Raw genomic sequence first — 17,018 nt, 5'->3', positions numbered from 1 at the left:
AGAAAATGGCTTTTTGGCAGAATCTTATCATCAGGGTAACTTGAAGTAAATTAAGACTATAAGTCACATCTGTCAGTAGAACTTAGCCACATGGCTACTCCTACTTCCAAGAATAGCGGTGTGATTCTGGAACATGCAGTCCAGCTACAACTCTGTCGCCCGGGAGGAAGGGGATGATGAGTTTCTGTAGACAGTGAGCAGCCTCCATCCCAGTGCAGAGCTGGAACTGGAAGTTTAGGTCTTGGTGTCCTGGTCCAATTTCTTTTTTACCATACCATCTGTTTCTCTGAGGAGACTGATTTCATAAGTGCAATCAGGCAAGCTGCTGAATATAGGCATATTTTTGAAACTAAAATAAGATTTGTCTGCTAACAATGAGACTGAGTAACCTTGGAGATGATTAAGCATTTATCTTTTTAATATGTAAAGATTGCCCTCTTTAGGAAAATTTATGCATTAGTGTATAAATATAGGTACAGTTTTTAAAAGGAAAAAGGCAGTTCCAGAGATCTAGGTTTGTACAGCTTCCCTTTGAGAAGAAGAGTGGGCAGTGGCTTTCTGCATTTTTATGAACAGAAGTGTCATTCATTAGTCCTGACAGGCACCCACTGGTTTGGGTAAACCCAGAGCCATGTTATTGGCACGGCACCACCTGTCCAGTGCATTGGACCAATGCAGAGCCTGGAGCACTCCAGAGCCTTGCTTTCCCCCTTTCACTCTAAGTTAAGGTATGATAGGCTACTGCTTAGAGCTGGCCTCATGCTCTTCTCCTTTCACTGCTTGCAAGGGTTAGGAGTTCTGCTTACATAAAAAAAAAACCACTTTAATTATAGAATTTAAAAGATTATTAATATTTATTAAATCAGAAAAGGTAAATTACAGCAATGAACTTGGGATAGATATACAGAAATAAATAATTATCGCAGGTGGTTGTGAAAATTGGAATAGTTTAGAGATTGAAAACTCAAATGTTCGTAGGCAACAGGGAGGTAATTTAAATGGACGAGAGTGCGATTATTGAGAATTGTGGCAGAATGGAGTGTGGAGGCCCGGATTGAAGACATTAAACAGTGATAACACCAATAAGAAGAAACATGAAACACCTGCCAGGTGGGCCAGTTAAAACCTGCGTGGGGTAAGTTTAGCCTGGAAGTCACCAGTTTATGGAGCCTCTTGACTGGATCATAATATAGCAATATACAACAAGGACTTGAAAATTTGTCATGTATTATCAAAAGTGGCAACACAGGAAGTGAAGAAATTAATTGGGACAATAAAATGTTCTTTGCTCTTGTATTTATAGAAAAAAACTGGAAACTATTCAAATGCCTAACAATTGGAGAATGATTATTCAAAGTATGGTATAACTATATTACCAATTAAAGCACAGAAACATATAGAAAGCACCAGCACATGGAAATGCACATATATGAAAATTAAGTGAAAGTAGAACATAAAATTCTAAATGTAAACAAGTTACAATATGTGTTAACAAAGATTGGAAAAGAATTGGGAGTGATGTAAATAAGTTATCACTCATCAGGTTTTTTTTTCTTCTTTAATTCACTGTGAGGAAAAGAAAATGCAGGTCTCCTCTGTAAAGAACATCAGTAAAATATCTAATTGTCCTTTGGATTTGATCTAACTAAGCACAACAGTGACTATTTCAGTAGGTTATTGCTTCGTCCTGGAAGTGTTCATTTTCACCTAAAAGAGATGACTTGATTTTCTGCTGTGTTATACGCTGATATTTTGTTCTTACTCCAACATTGTTTTTTACTTTTTTTCTGTTCACCCTACTTTATAAATATGGATCCAGGGAAAGTGATTCCAGTTCCAAACTTCTCGAGTGACACCTCGCCTTTTCTTCCATTCATGAGTAGGCACTGAGCCAAGTCCCTGAGGAATGTCAGAACATTGCAGGTCCTTTGGCTTCTTCAGGACATCAGGAATGGCCCGGACTTCGAGTACACCTCAGGTCCCAGGATTTCCAGAATGTGACTGCCACCCAGAGTGGATTGTCTGTGGTAGTTGGCTTTCGATGCCTGTGCTCAACCTGGGCTGGGCCAGCAGCTGTAGAAATGTCTGGTGGTGACCAGAATCCCACTTCCCCTGTCCTTGTTACTCATTGATGTGATGAAGATTCTTCAGTCTTCCTCTTGTGATCCTTCCTCACATAGCCCCTAAAGCAGTGCTGATTTTGCAGGAATCGGGATGAAACAGAGGTGTCCTGTCTTTCTGGGCCTCAGGGGTACATGCTCTAGGGTCAGGAACTTGATTTTGTGTCCTCGAGCCAATTTTAACTTGGTTGGTGGGCCATTATTCGGAGGCTCAGGGTGCTTTGCATGAGTTTAGATTTATTAACTCTGAAACAGGCAGAGGTTACTTTCCATGCTGATGTGAGGTAAAGTTCCGTAGTGGGTGTGGATTGAAAATTGGTGCTGCCTTCGGATCAGTTTCCGCTGAGATTCCACTTCTTGGCTGCTCATCGTCACTGAACTTTCTAGAAGTTGCTCTACAACACTGATTTTGCACAATAACTCAACATATCCATAAATGCTTACTCAAACTTAATTTCTCTGTGCCTAGCCATCCAGGCCCAGATAAATCTTTCTCCTCAGCTCAGATAATCTTTCTCCTTGGAACTTTTACGAGGGACCTAGCTGAGATCCAGAGTGTAATTGCAGATTCGCATGACTGCCGTAGAGCAAAATCTTTAGGTCTGGGTTTCTACTGCATTCACTCTGATTTCTTGTCAGACTAATGTATTCGGACTTTATCTTGTGGTCATTTTGAGTTGGCCTCAATGCCTATGTGTGTGTGTGGGATTCTTCCTTTACAGCACATTTGCCTGCAGTCCTTACTATAGTCCCAGTGGTCTGGTTCCAGAATGAGAAGGGCTCTTTCTTCATCTGTTCACAGCTAACATCATCTCTTGCTTGAAAGGATTTTAATAGCTGTCTAAATGGCCTCCCTAAATCTATTCTGGTCCCAGGTAATCCATTCTCCTTTCAGTAATCAGAGTTCTCAGTTGGAAAGTAAAATCTGGTTATGTCACCCTTTAGGTCAGTGGTAGATTTAACTATAGTAAGTTGTATTATAAAGATTTATTTTGCCAAACTTAGTGAAAATCCGACATAAAGTACTTGGTAAGTAATTATTATTATATACTTTAGCTTGCTGTATCTCTGCTTTATAAATTTTATAAAGTAAAGTTACTTCCCTACTTTATAAATCACCATTACTGTGGAACCGGTGGGCAGTTAGAAAATTTTACTACTAACAGAGATACAAAAGTGGGCGGTAGGTATAAAAAGGTTGACTGCCCCTGCTTTAGGTTAACAGCTTTCTGTGACTTGCAGTGGTGTTTAGGCCACACAGGAAACCTTCCCAGGCTCCTCTAGCTCAGCAGCCGTTCCCGAGGCTCCCTGCTTTCTGTGCTCCTGCCACCTTGGCCTTCTTGCACTTCTCCACTTGTGCATTCCCCTCTCACCACACATTGTCTTCTCTGGCTGCAAGGTCGGCCTCTCTTTTTCCTTTCCAGGGGCCCCCAAACTTTTTACACAGGGGGCCAGTTCACTGTCCCTCAGACCGTTGGAGGGCCACCACATACAGTGCTTCTCTCACTGACCACCAATGAAAGAGGTGCCCCTTCCGGAAGTGCGGCAGGGGGCCAGATAAATGGCCTCAGGGGGCCGCATGTGGCCCGCTGGCCATAGTTTGGGGACGCCTGCTTATTCTCTTCTTTGAGGTCAGTCCTCACCCCTCAGCTACACCCTAACATCCAAGCTCCTAGTATTACGTGCCTCTCCTTTGTAGCACTGATTGCTGTTTTAAAGTTTACATTTATTGGCCTGGCCAGTTTGCTCAGTGGTAGAGTATCAGCCTGGTATGTGGAAGTCCCGAGTTCGATTCCTGGCCAGGGCACACAGGAGAAGTGCCCATCTGCTTCTCCATCCTTTCCCCTCTCCTTTCTCTTTATCTCTCTCTTCCCCTCCTGCAGCCAAGACTCCATTGGAGCAAAGTTGGTCTGTGTGCTGAGGATGGCTCTGTGGCCTCTGCCTCAGGTGCTAGAATAGCTCGGATTGCAGTGGAGCAACGCCCCAGATGGGCAGAGCATCGCCCCCTGGTGGGCATGCCGGAGTCTATCTCTGCCTCCCTCATTCTCACTTCAGAAAACTATGAAAAGAAATAAAGTTTACATTTATTTGTGTGGTCCTCAGATTCAGATCTGTCTTCTAAACAAGCCAATAAGCTCCACAGGGTAGGCTCCATCTTTCTGACTGGGGGAGGGGCTTGCTGTTGTTAGCTTATAACACATACTGTAGTACTTACTAAATATTTGTTGAACGACCATGATTTTTTCTTGATTTTCCCTTCTGGAATTTTATGGCTCTGCCTTGTGGAAATTGTAACTTTATTTATGACTTCTTCACTAGCCAGCCATCCTTGGTCTAAAGGTTCTACCTCTATCTGAGCTGTTACAGCTTTATAGGAAGGCATCTGGGCTTAGTCTTCTAGTGGCCATATATGTATCCTCCTTTTTCTTCCTCTATGAAAATCCAGCTCTCCTCCAAGGTCATCCTTTTGCCTGATGGAGGAGTCCTCGCAGCTCTGACCATCTCTCCAGGTTCTCCTTGGTGACCTCTTCTAATGAGCTATCATTCATGAGCCTTTCCTAACTACAACCCCAAGCTGAGAGCCTGAGACACTCACAGTGTCAGAAACAGCAGATAAGAGACTGATTTTTTAATGATAACGACAGTAATTAAGGGTCCTGCTTGATATTTTTAAATGATTTTATTTATTGATTTTAAGAGAGGCGATGGAGAGAAAGGGGGAGAGTAGACAATAGTTGCTTCTTGTATGTGCCTTGACGGAGCAACTCTAGGGTTTCGAACTGGAGCCGTCAGCATTCCAGGTCAACACTTTATCCACTGTGCCACCACAGGTCAGGCTTGTGTGAAGTTTTTTATTGCCTCTCAAACAAGAACTGAATCCACTTGTCTCATCTCTGCAACCTACTATCTGTTCTGCCATATTGAAGGAATTGCATTCATAAGAAATTCTACATTCTCCAAAGTCATGATATAAAACAATTGCTTGATTAGAAAAAAAAGAGGTTAGAGTAGAACAGGATCAGACTCATAATAATAATTGTTTTTCTTATAGAATTTTTTCTAATAAAACTTTAAAAAAATAGCTCTGAAAATGTTAGTAAAACCTATCACTGAGGGAAATCTTGTGTTTCAATACATACAACATTTGCTCCAGAGTAACAGTCTTCGTTTTCCATCATTACACCATCATTGGCAAAAACCTTTATTCTATCCTGTTTCCTTTTTTTGGTTTTTTAAAAGTGAAAGGAGGGGAGATAGACAGATTCCTGTATGTACCCCGACTGGGATCCACCTGGCAACCCCCGTTTGAGGCTGATGCTTGAATCATCTGAGCTATCCTCAGCACCTGAGGCCAACACTCAAACCGGTCAAGCCACTGGCTGTGAGAGGAGAAGAGAGAGAAGGGGGAGTGGGAGGGGAAGAGAAGCAGATGGTCACTTCTCATGTGTGCCCTGACTGGGGATCGAACCTGGGACATCTGCACACCAGGCCGACGCTCTATCCACTGAGCCAAATGGTCAGGCTGTCCTCTTTTCTTGATTACCCAAATGTTATAATAAATCCAACACTGGGCCTTCCAAACAAACCACCTTTTAATAAACAACAGCTTTTCTCATATGAAGGGGATAGTTCCTGATCTAGTATAATAATGGCATATGTAATACTAATCAAATTCCCTGATTTATCCAATTTGCTTTTAAAAAGAAACACACAAGCCTGTAATTTTCTCAGATCTGGACAGCCTACAACAGACAGTAACACCTGTGTCTCAATGTTTTCCCCCGAATCAGGTGATGCAGGCCCAGTGTGTCAAAATAGAAACTGAATTCTACCGCCGCAGTCGCAGCGAGATAGTGGGCGGAGAAGGGCACACCATGGGGGCGCTGTATTGGCAGCTGAATGACATCTGGCAGGCTCCTTCCTGGGCCTCCCTAGGTAAGTGTTTCAGCATTCTCGGTGTGCGAGAGAGAGAGAGAGAGAGAGAGAGAGAGAGAGAGAGAGAGCGCGCAATGCCTGTGGGGAGAGGCACTGAGAAAACACGGAGGCCGAGGCGAGGAGGTCCTCCAGCAGCTGGTCTGTGAACAGACCCCCCCACCCGCCCCCCTCCTTCACAGTCTTTCCAGGAGCCTCAGAGGCAGCCTCATTATGAGTTCTGTCCTGTGCAACATCACAAAAGCAGGTTAGTGAAGGAAATAGGTTCCTGCGTGGAGATCTCAGCTACGTTATCTTACAATTATTGCTTAGATTGGAATTTATTTAAGGGGACTTTCCAGGGCAAAAGGAGCACTTACTTAAGCAGCCATGAGGTTATCTTTATTTTGCCCAGTTTATCTCTTAGGGGGAAGGTAGTAGAGTTAGAAGTCCAAGTAGGAAGGGTTCTCAATTGAACCAGTTCAGTTAGCAGCAGCGGAGGTGATTGGCATGGCACCTGCAGTGTGACTTACTCTGTTTTGGCCCATTAAAAATTAAGGGGTAATGGTGCATTTTTGGCCTTGACCAGAGGTGGTTTGAAACAAAGTTCAGTTAATATAAACAAAAGTTTTTGGGTTAAAAATGAGGCAAAGTCATAAAGTAAAAGAGGCCATGTTGCTGGGTGAGGCTTTTGAATGTGCCATGGATGCAAATCTAAAATCCATTCACCACAGACTTTGGTGCCAGGGCATTCCTTGAAGGGAATTGGAGTTAGTTTCTTTCTTTTTCTATCCCTTTCTCTCTCTCTGTCTCTCTCTCTCTGAAGAAGGGAGAGAGATGAGAAGCATTAAATTGTAGGTGGTCACTTTTAGTTGTTCATTGATTGCTTCTCATAAGTGCCTTGATAGGGAGGTGGGGGGCATTCAAGCTGAGCCAGTGATTCCTTGTTCAAACCAGCAACCTTGGCATCAACATGATCCCACACTCAAGTCGGTGACCCCACGCTCAAGCTGGTAAGACTGCACTCAAACTGGAAGAGCTTGTGTTCAAGCTGGTGACCTCAGGGTTTTGAACCTGGGACCTCAGTGTCCCAGGTCCACACTCTATCCACTGCACCACCACTGGTCAGGTGGGAATTGGAGTTTTGATCAAGTTTCTCTGGCTAAACTCTTTATCAACACCAACCAGATAAAAGGGTATTGAATGAAAATCACAGGTAGATTGTGGGGTATAGCCTTCTGGAACACTTAACACTGGACAAAGATACTGTTCAGAGATGCTTGGATGCTGACCCTGGTTTCTCTGTCTGTGGATGAGGTTCTAGACTTCTGAGGCTGACTTTGGTTCAAGAAAAGGGACAGCCCAGTCTGACCAGGCAGGGGTGCAGTGAATAGAGTGTCAGACTGGAACGCAGAGGACCCAGGTTCAAAGCCCTGAGGTTGCCAGCTTGAGTGCGGGTTCATCTGGTTTGAGCAAGGCTCACCAGCTTGGACCCAAGGTCCCTGGCTTGAGCAAGGGATCACTCGGCCTGCTGTAGCCCCTCGGTCAAGGTACATATGAGAAAGCAATCAATGAACAACTAAGGTGCCACAACAAAGAATTGATGCTTCTCATCTCTCTCCCTTCCTGTCTGTCTGCCCCACCCCCCGTCTCTGATACACACACACACACACACAAATTAAAAAAAAAAAAGAAAAGGGACGAAAGGACAGCCCAGTGTTTGTAAATTTTCTTTTAAATGGCTGCAGGCATATTATTTTAATGAGTTCTTCACAGAGTGTGGGTAAGTTCAAGTATAAGAGTCTGATGGCAAAGCAAAAATGTGTGTTTTCTAAACTCTAATAAGACAATGCCTCCGTGGAGAGGGTCACTGTCTCCTAGTACCTGTTGGAGGAAATAGGTGCCAGGGAGAAGCTGTGGCAAGTTATGCTGTACCTGTTCCTGCTCTGGGCAGCCTTGGAGCCTCTGCTTAATTCTGTAATTGGCTCGATAAATCGGGTTCAGTATGCGGTTGGGGGAGATATATGTCACCTCTTATCATCTGACATGGTGATACTTTAAAGGAATAAATAGCTATTTGAAGGCTATAGATTCTTATATATTTAAAAATAAAATCAGGCTTGTTTATTGTTATAATTTTGCAAATACAAAAGTACACTGGGCAGTTTGCTTGGATTATAAACTTGAACAATTACAGAGCAAGTGGGAAAGCCAGAAATCACATAGCATTTTTCGCTGGTTATGCAGTGCTATGTTGATATCCAGACTTTGTCACTGATAAGTGACTAGGGCAGGGGTTGGGAACCCATGGCTCACAAGCCAGATGTGGCTCTTTTGATGGCTGTATCTGGCTTGCAGACAAATCTTTAATAAAAATAATAATAATAACGTTAAAAATATAAAACATTCTCATGTATTGCAATCCATTCATTTCCTACTGCTCATGTTCATGGTTGTGGGTGGCTGGAGCCAATCACAGCTGTCCTCCGGGACAACACCAAATTTTTATTGCATAATGCGTACCGTACACAGGTTGTTGTATGGCTCTTATGGAATTACATTTTAAAATATGTGGCATTCATGGCTTTCTCAGCCAAAAAGGTTCCTGACCCCTGGACGAGGGTGTGTATCTGTGCACCCTTTTGCTCAGTTGCTGTTCTCCTGAGTGTATGTGTCTGTGGCCTTGATCACTGGACTCATGCATTTGACGCCCCTCCCTGTAATGGATATCACACATAATAGTGTGTAAGCTACCGCAGATTTTAGCCACCTTCCAATTTTGAGAAAAACTTTCTAAATATAAATTCTAGTTCATTTTATCTAAGAAGAAAGGCCTCTTCACCCTTACCTATTCAATGTTGTTTTATAAAGGGAAATACTAAGAGTGGAGGTTGAAATGCTGATAGCTGACATTTTGAAAAATCTCCCAAAATTAATTCTATCTATCTGAACTTCATCACCACATTCCTCCATCTCAACAGTTGCACTGTGAATTCTAGGGTATCTCCGTCTGTATGTCTGTCTCTCTCTGTCTCTCTCTTGCTTAGAAGTTGTTTGGTGATGCAGTGCTTTGTTGGGAAGGCTCTTCTGTCTGAAACAGGGATGTTGAAATATTTTTTAGTCTGTGGGTTTAGCATACTCGACATGCCTTCAGGGCACAGAATTTTACAGATTCTCAACAACTTCTGTTTGTATTTGAGGAACTGTCATTAGTTGCCATTGGTTGGGGTATTCTCTTCCAGTCTGAACTTGCTAGCCATATTAGTGACAGTGGTTGTTTTGTTTGTCTCAGAGGATTTGTGCCTGTGGAAAATAAGACTTTGAGTTCTACATCATTCTAACAAATGAGTCTTTGTAATGGGTGGTCACTGGCAGTGCTCCTGACATCCTTCTTCATGTGCACATAGTAAAAAGGAGTGTTGATGCGTGGAGCTCCTGGACACAGAATGCATGTGAGAAAGTGATAGCTAGGAGTCAGGTCCACACCCAAAATACTGCCCGTGTATGTTTGGCAAAAGTGGGATGTTAATGTGTGCCTTACCAGATGTGAGGATAATATGGGGTAATGGCCGTAATGCATAGAGCTCTCAACAAACCTGGGTTCCCGACCTTATTGTGTCCCTTTTACCCTCAGTCCCTAGCATCCTGACAGGTCATGCCCAGCCAGGCCATATGGACAATGACTCTGACTGCTTGCTTCTGCCCCTCTTCTAACTCTCCTATTTTTAGAGTACAGAGGAAAATGGAAAATGCTTCATTACTTTGCTCGACATTTCTTCGCGCCATTGTTGCCTGTGGGTTTTGAGAATCAAGGCATGTTTTTCGTCTACGGGGTGTCAGACCTTCACTTCGACTGTAATGTGACGCTCACTGTAAGTTGCTTGGATTGTCTCTGAGATAGAGAATTTTAGATAATTTCTTTTTTTTTTCTTAAGTGAGAAGTGGGGAGGCAAAGAAATAGACTCCTGCATGTGCCCCCACCAAGATCCACCTGGCATACCCCCTACTGGGCACTGCTCTGCCCATTTGGGGTGTTGCTCCATTGCTTGGCAACTGAGCTATTTTAGCACCTGAGGTGAGACCATGAAGCCATCCTCAGTGCCCAGGGCCAACTTGCTCCAACTGAACCATGCTGTGAGAGAGGAAGAGAGAGCGAGAGAAGGAGGAGGGGAGAGGGGGGAGAAGTAGACGGTTGCTTTTCCTGTGTGTCCTGACTGGGAGTTGAACCTGGGACATCCGTACAACAGGCTGACACTCTACCACTAAGCAAACTGGCCAGGGCTGATAATTTCTTTAGTTGTTTGGTTCTATTTCTTCTGGGAAAAAGAAGAGGGATTAACTTGTATCAAAATGTTTCTAGTGCCTGTAGCAAAAAATGAGCAGTCCTCAGAGTCAGAATACCTAGATTCAGGGTGAAACTGTTGCTTATTTGGTGACCTTATGCCTTAATGTCTTGGTGATTCAGTTTCCTCATCTGTAACAAGATCCTAGCCTATCTTCTTAAAGGCTTTCTGTGGGTAATGAATAAAAGACTTAGATGAAAGTGAATTATAAACTGTACAGTGCCACTTAAATGTAAGGTTATTTATAATCACAGAAAACAGGAAATAGCCTAAATCTTATTAAAAAGAAATTGTTAAAAAATATGTTAGAGTGGAAATTAGTAAAATTATTCAGAATGCATACATGGAAAAATGAACTTGGATTGAGAACAATGCTAAGTAAAAAGAGAGGGTGGAAATTCGAGTCTTGTGTGGCTACAGTTTGGAGAACATTGAGCATGGGTCATGTTCACGGAATAATTACTGTGCCCCGGGAACTGTGCCTTCCATGGCTGACTTTATCTAATTCTCACAACAGCCTGTGAAGTTCGTGCTGTTATTACTCTCATGTAACAAAGGAAGAAAAGGAGACTTTGAGAACCTGAGTGACTTGCTCAGTTATAGAACTAGTACTTGGTGCGGCTTAGGTTAAACCCGGGTTTCATGGTCTTTTAACCAGTCCTGCTCTTCTGACTTTCATCTATTATTACTACTATTATTCTCTAAAAAAATAGTAACCCAAGAAATGTTTTGTCATGTCTTGTCTCTCTGCAGATGAGAGTCCACAGGTGGAGTTCCCTGGAGCCTGTGTGCTCCCAGGGGACCCGGCCCAGTGTGATGCAAGCCGGGGAGGCTGTTCTCCTCTATCAGGAGCGGGTGTCTGAACTGCTGAGGAGATGCGGGAACTGCACACGGCAGAGCTGTGTGGTTTCCTTTTACCTGTCAGCCGGCAGGGAGCTCTCCAGCTCAACCAACCATCACTTCCTGTCCTCCCTGAAGGAGGCCGTGGGGCTCCACAAGGCACACATCACTGTAAGCACCAGGCGGCCGGGGTCACCGTGCCTGTGCGGAGCTGTCCTGCTTCTGGGCAGGTGCATTGCATCTCGCTTCTTGCAGAATTTTTCCTTGGAACTGAATTTACCCAAGACCTGAGGAATTTTGGCTCCTTTCCACTGGAAGCAAAGACCAAATGATTTTTATTTCTAATTCAGCATTTGTCAAAGGTTTTGTTCCTGTGACTCCTACTGTCCCATCACCTCTCCCTCCTGGGGCTTGTGCAGTGGAGGGAGAGGTGTCAGGGTCACCCGCCACGAGCTTCCAGGCTTTGTCCTGGGGGCTTTCGTGTACCAACCCTGAAGTATTATTGTTGATGTAAGAAATGTTCACACTTGTAGAGAATTTTTTTTTAAAGAAATATTTTTTATTTTATTTTTTAAATTGGTTTTAAAGAGAAAGAGACAGGAAGGGAGACAGATGAGAAGCATCAATTCATAGTTGCGGCACTTTAGTTGTTCATTGATTGCTTCTCATACGTGCCTCGACCATGGGTACAAGCAGAGCCGGTGACCCTTTGCTCAAGCCAGCGACCTTTGGGCTCAGCAACCTTGGGATCATGTCGCTGATCCTGCACTCAAGCCAGTGATTGTGTGCTCAAGCTGGCGAGCCTGCGCTCAAGCCAGAGACCTTGGGGTTTTGAACCAGGGCCCTCAATGGTCCAGGTTGATGCTGTATCCGCTATGCCACCACCAGTCAGGCAAAAGAATTTTTATAAGAGTTTAATTGAGCCAAATTGATGGCACATGCCGGAAAGCAAGATCTTAAATACTCCAGAGAATAATAGTTTTGCAGTTTCATTTATGCATTTGAAATTGAGGAAGGAACATAAAGAAGATTACATGGAAATGGGAAGAAGCAACACAAGAATTGGATTACGGGATAGTTAACAAGATTATCTGTTATCTTGAGTGTAATGCCCGCTTCCAGGAGTGTTACTTCTAGTGTTTCAAAGGTGTGTTAACCTACATGCACAGCAACAGTGGATAGGGCTTTCTTAAGCCATAGATAAACATTTTACTAAAGAAATCATAGGTCTGGGATGTGACTGCACATCATGACCTGCTCAGTTAGGAATTAATGATCAGATCACCCTGTGAGGTTACTTTATACAGAACCCCTTTTTAAAATCTACATTACCATGTGTGTTTACAAGTGAACAGATGAGTCTAGAGGGACTAACACACTGAAGGAAGCTTTGGAGCCCAATAGGAGCACTCTCATTTTGAGATTTTAAGTAGAGTCCATTAATCTTTAAGGTTTTCATCCCTCTCTCTTTGATTTATTGCAGCAAAGTAGCTTAATTACCAAATCTCTTTATAATTGCTAAGAAAAAACAATGGGAAGATCAGGATGTGTTGTTTTATAAATTGCACAGCTGGAGAATTTGGAATCTCTTTAGTCTATTGGAGACCTTTCCTTCCTTTTCCTGCAACACATAGTGATTGAAAATATTTTTCTAGAAAGGTTTGTTCTCTAGTTTTAGCAAATTTAGAATTTGTTTTTCCCGTTGCTTTATTGGGGAAGTTTAAATGAGAGGATTTTTTTTTTTTACATTTACTTCAGAAGTAATCATATAAAAACTCTTAATCCTTGATTTGAAAACATCTATCTTGGTTCTGGCTGGTTGGCTCAGTGGATGGAGTGTTGGCGTGGTGTGTGGACGTGCCAGGTTCGATCCTGGTCAGAGCACACGGGAGAGGCGACCGTCTGCTTCTCTCCCTTCCCTCTTCCCCTTCTCTCTCCTTTTGCCTCCAGCAGCCAGAGGCTCGACTGGGCCTAGAATTAACCTCAGGTGCTGGGGATAACTCAGTTGAGTTGAGCATCATTCCCAGACGGGGTTGCCAGGTAGATCCTGGTCCGAGTGCATGTGGGAGTCTGTCTCTATCTCCTCTCACTTAAAAAAAAGAAAAACATATATCATCTTTCCCAATTAATGATGAAATATTCACACAAGAAAATCTATGTTCTCTGTAACAATTGATATAGAACAGACGAAGGAAATGACATATCTTAACATAGCTTCTTTCTAGAAAAGAAAAATGAACTATATAGCAGACTAGATTTAGGATTTTGAAAACAATTCTTTTCTCTTTCCTTAGCTGAGCCTTCACTACCTTGGGATAATTTGAGGTAGAAGAGCAGTAGCACTTACTTGTTTTTCCTACCTCCTTTGTATTTTAGTGGGACTTGCCCTTCCTAAAGGGATTTAATAACAATAATAAAACATTTATTGTTGGCTTAACATAGGCCAGGTACTTGCGTGTCCTTTTGCCAGGTACATGCCAGAAATTTGTTTTCCCTGCTCCATGGAGCCAGGGTGCAAGCTTGAGCCCCGGGCTCTGCAGTCAGACATACAGAAAGGAGATGTCCCTTTGGAAGGAGGCAATGCGAGGTAGCAGGTCCCAGAGCCCCTCTGGCCGTGGCCCTGGGGCAGCAGTGACCGGGGCCTCCCTGCGAACTGTGTGCTGCGACTGCTTTGTGATCTTCACAGAAACAGCTGGGTGACAGAGTTGGGAATTTGACATCTAGCCTGAAGCCTGAATCTCTGACCCTCTGAGAGCTAATACACTTTTCTGCTTCTACCAAAGTAGGTTTATTTCTTATTTATAGTTCAGAACTCTGCTGATCAAACAAGTATGTAAGGCTAAATGTATAGTAATAATTTTTCTTTCTGCCACATACAACATAATGGACATATATAACATGACATTGCACAGTATAATATAACATGCACACTGTGTTATAACATGTAATGTCAGACCTATGGTATGGCATGTGTCCGTGCTGAGGACTCATGTTTCTCATGAAAAACACAGAACTTTAACGATCAGGTCACTTTACTCTAAGTGAGGCTCGTAAACCCCCACCCTCTATGGCTGAGCTGGGCCTCCCTCTGTGCACGTGCTGGTGGGCTGGCTAATGACGAGATTTCAACTGCACTCTCCTTTGCTGATACTGTGTGGGGTTCACGCATCTTAAAAGTTCTGAGGTGATTTTACGGTACTGTGCAATAAAAAAAGGAAGCCCGAGTGCAGGAGCTTTTGCACCAGCCAGGCAGGCTGCTGGGTGGGTTCCTGGTCTCTTCGGAGGACTGGGAGGCGAGCTCCTGGCTGTGCTCTGCAGCTGGCTCCAGACAGTTCCCACGAAGGTCATTAACCGGCCCGGCAGTGAGGCCAGAGTGTTCCTCTCTTGATGATACCCTGAGAAAAACTAGAAAAGCTATAAAGTTTTGACTTCTTGTGAAAGTCTCTTTAGTAATAAGAAGCTACATATTTCTGCACTTAGTTTGAGATTATAATTTGGTAATTTTCCACAGCCTTAAAAAGTTTCCATGTATTTTTTAGTAGGTGACTTTAGCAGTTGCAGAACCAAAGTTGTAGGAAATATACTCCTCATTACGCCCACATGATGCTCAGATAGTCACTGAATATGGAACAGAGGGCTCCTCCCTCATCCTTCATTTTATTGCCTTTTTCTTTCAGGCCAGCATCTTTCAGCAAGAGGACGCGTTTGTTTTTGATCTGGAAACCTCGGCTGTCGCTCCCTTTGTTTGGCTGGATGTAGGGAGTGTCCCAGGGAGGTTCAGTGACAATGGTTTTCTCATGACTGAGAAGAAACAGACCGTATTATTTTACCCTTGGAGGCCCACCAGCAAGAGTGAATTGGAACAGTCCTTCCATGTGACTTCCTTGACTGATCTCTACTGAGAGCATCCAAGCCGTCCTTTCCGTGGCTCCAGAGGAGAGCGTGCCCCGCTGGGGCTTCAGGCCACGGGCGGGCGCCAAGCGGAGGAAGCCGGAAGCGTCTGCCTGCCGCTGCACATCGGCGTCTGCACCCACCAAGTGTGCGCAGCTCCTCTCGGGGAGGCTGAGCCGGCACCGTGCGTGCAGTCTTCCTTCACACCTTTACTGCCACACGAACCAGATACAGCCCGGCCGCCTCTTACCCAGAAAAGGATGTCCTCACAGTAGGTCTTTGAGGCACCATGGGAACGTGACCACAGGGCTTCCGATTGGGCTCAATCCAATGAGCAATTCAATTCAAAGGAATTAGAAGGAGACAGTTGACCCTGGCAACAAATTGCTGTTCTTTTAAAGTTGGGTTTAAATCATTTTACCTGCATTGAGTAATTATAAGAGGGTATAAAATGACTTTATTACGCTTGATCAGGTCCATAAAACTACACTGATAATAAAGCAAATGGGGCATAATGTTAACAAGCACCAATTTGGGTAAAGGTGTGTAGGAGTTTTTTTGTACTGCTTTTGCAACTTTCTGTAAGTTTGAGTCATAGCAAAAATTAAAATTTATATAAATTGCATTGACAACTTGATATTTCATCTGTGGCTTATTTAATCATTCCATAATCATTCAGTTGTGCCCAATACTATGCTGGACATTAATTTTCATTTAGCTTGGCCAAGTTTTTATTCTAGTTGATAAACTGAGAGCGTTTGACGAATCTGACCAAAATATCTGAGGGGTTTCCTCTGGGAAGAATCATGTAGTTGGTTACAGAATGGACCAGCATTGAGAATTTGGCTTTAAAATCAAGACTAGGCAATTGCTTTGGCTTTAAACCTGAGAAGTTTCACGCATGGTTCAGTAACTAAAAAGAAAATAAATGCAGACAACCCAGGCCTTTTGTTCTGTATCTAAGGGTTTCTTCGTTTTATGTGTTGAGTTATTTCAGTTATTTATAAAAGCCTTATGAGGGCTGGGACTTAGGGATGTGACTCAGAAGATTCTTACTGTATAAATATGACATCATTTTCTTGTCATTGTTGAAATTCCTGTTTTCTCAAACTATTGCTGGGGGACAAGAGGATACTCTTCTCCTTAAAACTAGAGTCTATGCTATGCCAGGCACCCTGTGAGTCAGGCCAGAACTTACATCACAATTCTACCCTTTCTAGCTCTGTGACCTTGATCAAGTCATTTAAGTTTATTATTATTATTATTAAATGAGAGGTGGAGAGGCAGAGACAGACTCCGCATGCACCCAGCAAGCCCCCTACCAGGCCCCCATCTGGGCCACTGCTCTGTTGCTCAGCAACTGAGCTATTTTAGCATCTGAGGCACGGCCATGGAGCTGTACTCAGTGCCTAGGGCCAACATTGCTTGAACCATCGAGCCGTGGCTGTGGGAAGGGAAGAGAAAGAGATATGGGTGGGGAAAGGTGGAGAAGTAGATGGTCGCTTCTCCTGTGTGCCCTGACCAGGAATTGAATGTGGGACTTCCACACGCTGGGCTGACACTCGGCCGCTGAATCAACCCACCAGAGCAAGTCATTTAACTTCTGTGTTTAGTTTTCTTGTGGTAAAATGGGAATAATTATACTCACTTTGTAAGCTTGTTTTGAAGAATAAATTAAAAATTTAGCCGAAGGGCTTGGCTCAGTGCTGGCACCTAGAGAGGGCTCTGTAAACGGAAGAGCTGCTCTGGAGTGTGACCTTGCTACACAGAGGTAGCAGGGCTTCCAGCCACACTTCTCTGCGTCAGAATCCAGGCTGTGAGGCTTATCGGCTGTGTGACGTTGGGCAACCACTAACCACTTGACCTTGTAGACTTTAGTTTTCTCATCTGTAAAATGGAAATAATAATCTCT

At 43.6% G+C, this 17,018-nt stretch overlaps 1 protein-coding gene across 1 annotated transcript in view; it reads left to right on the top strand.

The window, feature by feature from the left end:
* MANBA (mannosidase beta) overlaps window positions 1-15,738 on the top strand; it is a 145,961-nt gene extending 130,223 nt beyond the window's left edge. The window contains exons 14-17 of the mRNA XM_066383897.1: window positions 5,912-6,056; window positions 9,762-9,904; window positions 11,129-11,386; window positions 14,893-15,738. Coding sequence (XP_066239994.1) covers window positions 5,912-6,056; window positions 9,762-9,904; window positions 11,129-11,386; window positions 14,893-15,117 — 771 coding nt within the window. The 3' untranslated portion in view covers window positions 15,118-15,738. The remainder of the gene's footprint in view (window positions 1-5,911; window positions 6,057-9,761; window positions 9,905-11,128; window positions 11,387-14,892) is intronic.
* The last annotated feature ends 1,280 nt before the right edge of the window (window positions 15,739-17,018 follow it).

The sequence above is a fragment of the Saccopteryx leptura genome, chromosome 5 (genome assembly GCF_036850995.1).
Source record: "Saccopteryx leptura isolate mSacLep1 chromosome 5, mSacLep1_pri_phased_curated, whole genome shotgun sequence".
Classification (NCBI taxonomy): Eukaryota; Metazoa; Chordata; class Mammalia; order Chiroptera; family Emballonuridae; genus Saccopteryx; species Saccopteryx leptura.
Note: the sequence above shows the minus strand (reverse complement) of the source record. Positions and strands in the feature narration are given on the sequence as shown.